At 41.4% G+C, this 8277-nt stretch overlaps 1 protein-coding gene across 2 annotated transcripts in view; it reads right to left on the reverse strand.

The window, feature by feature from the left end:
* The window catches only part of LOC106593648 (DEP domain-containing protein 7), a 28768-nt gene extending 20691 nt beyond the window's left edge, over positions 1–8077 (reverse strand). The window contains exon 1 of one of the 2 annotated variants that reach the window (XM_045689504.1): positions 7948–8077. Coding sequence is in view for 1 of the 2 variants with exons in the window: in XM_045689503.1 (XP_045545459.1) it covers positions 1682–1700 (19 nt within the window). In the remaining variant the exon portion in view is untranslated. Of the gene's footprint in view, positions 1–1681; positions 1962–7947 lie in introns of those variants that run through there. The other variant, XM_045689503.1, reaches the window with a different exon arrangement.
* Between the last annotated feature and the right edge of the window lie 200 nt (positions 8078–8277).

An 8277-nucleotide genomic window follows, 5' to 3' on the forward strand; every position in this document is an offset into this window, starting at 1 on the left:
TGACATGACCATCACAGCATGGTTGATAGCCTGACATGACCATCACAGCATGGTTGATAACCTGACATGACCATCACAACATGGTTGATACATACACCATAGACCAAAAGTATTGGACACGTATGAGAGATATCAACTGAATAGATGTCAAACAGAGGGAGATTAACCTCAATTGGTAGAACATGGCGCTTGCAACACCAGGGTTGTGGGTTCGATTCCCACGGGGGACCAGTATGAAAACTCACTACTGTAAATTGTGTCTGCTAAATGACAAAAATGATGAAGTGAAAAACAAAGAACCTACAGGCTAATATTGATGACAATGTAATAGCAGCCTAATGCAGGCCTGGAAAAGACATGAGGGTGAAATACAATTACACAGGATTACAAGACATTCATTGGTTTAACACCCAGAAAACCCCATTAATGGATAAATTACTGTAAACTGCATTAGAGTGTAATCCTTCATTTGGGGGTTAAGAAAGCGGTATTCTGGAAAACAGCCTGGGGATCCTGGTACAGTAATCCGGATCTGCTCAATGTCAGCATCACTCGAGTTGAGGAGTTCACGGGGTCGATGTGCGGATGAAAACAATCCTGGGAATCGGAATGGTCTGTCACCTCGCTTTGCCCGCCCCGACTGAGATTGGAGCCAGTTTGTATAGCTGTCGCCAAACATCCCACTTTCCCTCCCTCCCTCAGTCCCCAGCTCTCCTTCTCTCCTCTCGCAGGCGCGTTGCATCAGGTGGGAATTCGCTCTATTCGGTCAAGGGCAACAGAGAGCGGTGTGTTTGCACACCATGCAGGTAAATAATCCCAACGGGAACTGTATCACCACATACTTCCTCCCAAATGGAACGTGTTGATTTGTGGACTGATAGGGGAGACTATCTGCTGTAGCCGTAAGTGCGCCTATTGGAAAGAGTTAGGCTCAGGTAGAATACCTTGGAGTTTTACATGATTCTTTTCATGATTTTACTATTTTTTTTATAGCCTATTAAGAAGGAGATTTCGAAGAATGACGAAAAGCAACAGGCATCAGACAGAAAGTAAACTAGGCTTGGTTCTGTGACGTTCATTCCTTTACGCGCTCAGACTCGTCACAATTGATATAGCCTGAAGGAAAATACTAATGTACATCTAAAACCCACGCAGTTTGAATTTGAATGTAAATACCTCTCACTGCAGATTATGCCTATAGCCTACAAGAGCTGAGAAACTGCACTGCCATAAATCATTGGGATCAGAAATACTGTAGTTCCTCCGAATAAAAAATATCCTCAAAGTAGCCTAATAATGTATATAGCTATGGTAATTAATTAATTATTTGAAAATATGAACTGTTTATTGTTACATTAGGAAACAATATATAAAATGTTGAGCGATTACAGGCTATATAGTGTAGTTGACTGGGATGTGACCCATCTAGGTTCCACCTAAAAACGGAGCCATCGGCTTAGGATCCATTTCAACTATAAACCATTTCGATCTATTCAGCTCCATGGCATAAACAGTTATGTATTGACACATTCATTGAAACTGTAGCAAAATCAAATCACTTTCTCTAACATTTTCTGATAGGCTTATTGGAAAACGAAACAAAAGCTGTGACATGATTTCGTAATAATAAAAAAAACATTTCAAAGTTATCATAAAGGATGAAATATATTATTAGGCCTACCTCGTGGTTTGTGCAGCATGAAAACAGTTCCCGGAGCGCTAAACGGCTACCTCTCTTTTCCTCTGTATCATTTGGCTCCTACTACTAACGTCTGTCCTCCCGCTGTCTCCTTCTCTCACCACAGTGACGTAACTGCAAAGTCGACCCGAAACCGCCTCGCTCGCTATACGTTCTTCAGGACGATTACAACGTTAAATAACGCCTCCATCTCCAACCTCATTTACATGATAAGTATTTCGCTTTTTAGACATTTAGAATATGAAAAGACCGAGAAGATTTTTTTGTGTTACATTTCCCCCTTAATCTCTGTCTCCTCCTCTTGGTCTCTCTCTCACACTTTCGCGCGCACACACACACAATTCATTTTATAGGTTTCAAATTCTTTAACAGAGACCAAAGGTTTATACACTTCAGCTGTTTACATGTTCTGAATTGACATCTTACATTTAGCCTGTCACATGTAAATTACAGGGACATGTTTGATCAGCAGTAAACTATTGTTAGGATACCTGCTAAAGAATTCCCATCAGCATGACTCAGGTCTGAAAACTCTCTAAAGGTATTTACTAGAACAGAGTTCATCTCCTGAAATGATTAGTCATTATACAATGCATCGGTGTGAAATCACAGCTATAGCTAACTTCAGTCACATTCAACCAGTGAACCACATTCACTCCTCATGGATATTCTTTGGTTATGACACCATAAAGGTAAACCATTCAAATGGCAAAAGTAAGAGGCAAAATCAGTGCAGAGGTTGTGTACAGTCTCCAGGCTCTGTGGTGCTCCCTCTCCCAGCCTCACCTTGTTAAACATACAGTAGAAACCCGCTGATAGCAGAGCAGCTGATAGACGGAGCGTAGGGAGGAGAGCAGAGGCATGGGAAACAGTTGGATGTCAACCTGCTCTGTGTGTTTTTATAAGGCCATTTACTTCTATTGAGTGGAGAGAGAGAGATAGGGAGATCGAGAGATCGAGAGAGACAGAGAGAGACAGAAAGACACAGAGAGAGAGACAGAGAGATAGGGAGATCGAGAGAGAGAGAGACAGACAGACAGAGAGAGAGACAGACAGACAGACAGACAGACAGACAGACAGACAGACAGACAGACAGACAGACAGACAGACAGACAGACAGACAGACAGACAGACAGACAGACAGACAGAAAGACACAGAGAGAGATAGGGAGATCGAGAGAGAGACAGACAGACAGAGAGAGAGAGAGAGAGAGAGACAGAAAGACACAGAGAGAGAGACAGAGAGATAGGGAGATCGAGAGAGAGAGAGAGACAGATAGACAGACAGACAGACAGACAGACAGACAGACAGACAGACAGACAGACAGACAGACAGACAGACAGACAGACAGACAGACACAGAGAGAGAGACAGAGAGAGATTAAGTGAGAGAGAGAGACACACACACAGAGAGAGAGAGAGAGAGACAAAGAAAGAGAGAGAGATACAGACAGACAGAGAAAGAATTGAATTGAAAGAGAGAGAGAGCAGGAGGATAGTTACTGAGGAGGGGAGACAGCAAGAGAAAGGGGTTGAAGAAAAGGAACAAAGGAAAATAATGCATGGACAAGACAGTCCTTTTTGATTTATTCTTATTTAACTAGGCACGTCAATTAAGAACACATTTTTATTTACAATGACAGCCTACCAGGGAACAGTGGGTTAACTGCCTTGTTCAGGGGCAGAACGACAGATTTTTACCTTGTCAGCTCGGGAATTCGATCCAGCAACCTTTCGGTTACTGGCCCAACGCTCTAACCACTAGGCTACCTGCTACCCCAGGTCCTAAAGTCCTGGGTTGCTGACTGAGTTAGAAAGATACAATATAATATAGTCCTATAGGTGATGTGAGGTTTGAGGTCAGAGTGTATTAAGGAGGCATCGTAACAAGCTGGTTACAATGGAATTGCCTCAGCTTTGTGTTATTATGACGTCAGTAACAGACTGTCTCTATAGCCCACTTCATGTCCTCTTTCTCTCATGTCAATCATTCTCCCTACAACCCTTCTATAAGCTACTGCAGCCATTTCATGTACACCTTTATGCTGTTGACATCATCAGTTTGTAACATGTGGGGTAGGTGCCAGGGCTGAGTGGTCACCCAAAGTAACAAGTTACTGAAACAGAAGCAGCAGTCTCATGTATAAAACAGCGCACACACACACACACACACACACACACACACACACACACACACACACACACACACACACACACACACACACACACACACACACACACACACACACACACACACACACACAGCGAGAGAGAGACTATTTGCACATCGTTACAACACTGTATATAGGCATAATGACATTTGAAAGGTCTTTATTCTTTTGGAACTTCTGTGAGTGTAATGTTTACTGTTAATTTCACTTTTGTTTATTATCTACTTCAATTGCTTTGGCAATGTTAACATATGTTTCCCATGCCAATAAAGCCCTTGAATTGAATTGAATTGAGAGTGAGAGGGAGGAGGGGCCGAGGACACAGATCTGAAACTTAACACCTGTGCACAGACACACTCAGGTGGCAAAGCCTCCATAATGATGTGACTGAACACAGCCCCCATGTTGTCTACAGTTTAGTAAACATCCATTGTGGTCGGAATCTCATGATTGTTTGGCAACTTGTCGGAGGCCACACAGACTCACTCACGCTCATGCAGGAAGGCAGGCACGCACACACCCACCCACGCAGAACACACACAAACAACCACACACACTTCATCCAGTCTGAAGGGGATAGATCTAGTATGAAGGGGATAGATCCTGTCTGAAGGGGATAGCTAGTCTGAAGGGGATAGATCTAGTCTGAAGGGGATAGATCCTGTCTGAAGGGGATAGAGCCTGCCTGAAGGGGATAGATCTAGTCTGAAGGGGATAGATCTAGTCTGAAGGGGATAGATCCTGTCTGAAGGGGATAGCTAGTCTGAAGGGGATATATCCTGTCTGAAGGGGATAGATCTAGTCTGAAGGGGATAGATCCTGTCTGAAGGGGATAGATCTAGTCTGAAGGGGATAGATCCTGTCTGAAGGGGATAGATCTAGTCTGAAGGGGATAGATCCTGTCTGAAGGGGTTAGATCATCAGACTGAGATCCTCACTGGAGAAGCCCCCATTTCTATAGAAATATAATCCATTGTCATGGAAATGCATAAAGGTGATACATTGAACTCAAGGCGTTGAGTCCGTCATGAGTACTGAAAGGAAGACTGAACATTACAGATCAACTCTCAAAGACACAATGCTGGAGAAGAATGAAGAAGGCAACTGTGCCGGTGGAAACCGGTTTGACAGGGGATGGTTACATTCTCCAACATTATATGTGTGTGTGTGTGTGTGTGTGTGTGTGTGTGTGTGTGTGTGTGTGTGTGTGTGTGTGTGTGTGTGTGTGTGTGTGTGTGTGTGTGTGTGTGTGTGTGTGTGTGTGTGTGTGTGTGTGTGTGTGAGTGAGAGAGAGGGTTTGTGTGTGTGTTGGAGTGTGTATGTGTGTAAGAGAGAGATAGGGAGACAGAGACAGAAAGTATGTGTGTGGGGGGTGCATTTGCTTGAGTCTCCTCCCTCTCCCTGACACCTAATTTCCTAGATGATTATAGATAAAAAATAAAAAGTTCTAGAGAAGAGAGAAAGAGAGAGAATGTTTTGAGAAATACCAATGAAGAGAAAAATGAAAGGAGAAACATTCAGAGAGATGGATGCTTAAGACAACTAAAACCCTCCAAAGAAGAAAGAGAAATAGATAAGATACATTCAGACACACATCTTTAGACATTCTCCAGAAGCACACATTCTGGGAGGTCACATTCAGAGGAAACAGGTCCCAGAGCAGTAACTGTTAACCCCTAACCATAAAACACAATGTAACACGCCTACAAGCAGAACAATACAGACTGTTCCATGGTGTGACTAAATACAGACCAGAGAGCAGGTGAACTCACATGAAAGACAAAGCTCAGGACGATGTCAAAAGCTCTAAATGAAATTCCACAACTCCTCCGGAAACTAACAACAGAAACCCAAAATAAGAGCTGACTGGAAGTCTTAAACTTCCAAAATAGGACTCAAGGCAGTGGTGGAGCACTCACAAAGCATGTTGACAACATAGAACTAAAGCTCACTAAGCATGTTGAGAACATAGAACTAAAACTAACTAAGCATGTTGACAACATAGAACTAAAACTCACTAAGCATGTTGACAACATAGAACTAAAACTCACTAAGCATGTTGAGAACATAGAACTAAAGCTCACTAAGCATGTTGAGAACATAGAACTAAAACTAACTAAGCATGTTGACAACATAGAACTAAAGCTCACTAAGCATGTTGACAACATAGAACTAAAACTCACTAAGCATGTTGAGAACATAGAACTAAAACTAACTAAGCATGTTGACAACATAGAACTAAAGCTCACTAAGCATGTTGAGAACATAGAACTAAAACTAACTAAGCATGTTGACAACATAGAACTAAAGCTCACTAAGCATGTTGACAACATAGAACTAAAACTAACTAAGCATGTTGACAACATAGAACTAAAGCTCACTAAGCATGTTGACAACATAGAACTAAAGCTCACTAAGCATGTTGACAACATAGAACTAAAACTAACTAAGCATGTTGACAACATAGAACTAAAGCTCACTAAGCATGTTGACAACATAGAACTAAAACTCACTAAGCATGTTGAGAACATAGAACTAAAGCTCACTAAGCATGTTGAGAACATAGAACTAAAACTCACTAAGCATGTTGAGAACATAGAACTAAAACTCTCTAAGCATGTTGACAACATAGAACTAAAACTAACTAAGCATGTTGACAACATAGAACTAAAGCTCACTAAGCATGTTGACAACATAGAACTAAAACTCACTAAGCATGTTGAGAACATAGAACTAAAGCTCACTAAGCATGTTGAGAACATAGAACTAAAACTCACTAAGCATGTTGAGAACATAGAACTAAAACTCTCTAAGCATGTTGAGAACATAGAACTAAAACTCACTAAGCATGTTGAGAACATAGAACTAAAACTCACTAAGCATGTTGACAACATAGAACTAAAACTCACTAAGCATGTTGACAACATAGAACTAAAACTAACTAAGCATGTTGAGAACACAGAACTAGAATGATTATTTTTCTATGGATGAGATTAACTGATCATGTTGTGCTTTTTCCCCCAAGTGGAAATGCACTAGGTTGAAATACACAAGTCCTCAACTGGCAGCTTCATTAAATAGTACCCGCAAAACACCAGTCTCAACGTCAACAGTGAAGAGGCGACTCCGGGATGCTGGCCTTCTAGGCAAAGTTGCAAAGAAAAAGTCATATCTCAGACTGGCCAATAAAAGGAAAAAGATTAAGATGGGCAAAAGAACACAGACACTGGACAGAGGAACTCTGCCTAGAAGGCCAGCATCCTGGAGTCGCCTCTTCACTGTTGACGTTGAGACTGGTGTTTTGCGGGTACTATTTAATAAAGCTGCCAGCTGAGGACTTGTGAGGCGTCTGTTTCTCAAACTAGACACTCCTTGCTCTTTCTCAGTTGTGCACCGGGGCCTCCCACTCCTCTTTCTATTCTGGTTAGAGCCAGTTTGCACTGTTCTGTCAAGGGAGTAGTACACAGCGTTGTACGAGATCTTCAGTTTCTTGGCAATTTCTCACATGGAATAGCCTTCATTTCTCAGAACAAGAATAGACAAGTTCTTTGTTTTTGGACATTTTGAGCCTGTAATCGAACCCATAAATGCTGATGCTCCAGATACTCAATTAGTCTAAAGAAGGCCAGTTTTATTGCTTCTTTAATCAGAACAGTTTTCAGCTGTGCTAACATAATTGCAAAGGGGTTTTCTAATGATCAATTGGCCTTTAAAAATGATAAACTTGGATTAGCTAACACAACGTGCGATTGGAACACAGGAGAGATGGTTACTGATAATGGGCCTCTGTACGCCTATGTAGATATTCCATAAAAAATCAGCCGTTTCCAGCTACAATAGTCAATTACAACATTAACAATGTCTACACTGTATTTCTGATCCATTTTATGTTATTTTAATAGACAAAAAAATTGCTTTTCTTTCAAAAACAAGGACATTTCTAAGTGACCCCAGACTTTTGAACAGTAGTGTACCTATATAGGTATGATATATTGTATGCTAATGAGAAACCTTTATACACATACAAGTTACCTATAACATAATCTATTTTTTATTTTTATTTATAGACTAACTCACCACAAATGTGCTGCTCCAAACAGCTGTAGCTAGAAGGTCCAAATGTAGTTACAGGAGAATATTACACTTGCATTCAGACCTGTGTCTTTGCCTTACTGACTGTCAGTGTCAAGCCTGCAGCCTGAAAGCCATGCAGGTTGGTATTTATTGGGATGACACAAGTAATGGAGGCAGCTCTGCAGAGTGGTCACTCGCTGGCACAGCCACAAAGTCATAAAATCTGATTTTAAACCTTACCCTAACCTTAACCACACTGCTAACCCTAATGATGGCTAACCATGGCCTTAAATTAACACCAAAAAGCTAATTTTAGTTATCATGAATTTTTAC

The sequence above is a fragment of the Salmo salar genome, chromosome ssa11, assembly GCF_905237065.1.
Source record: "Salmo salar chromosome ssa11, Ssal_v3.1, whole genome shotgun sequence".
Classification (NCBI taxonomy): domain Eukaryota; kingdom Metazoa; phylum Chordata; class Actinopteri; order Salmoniformes; family Salmonidae; genus Salmo; species Salmo salar.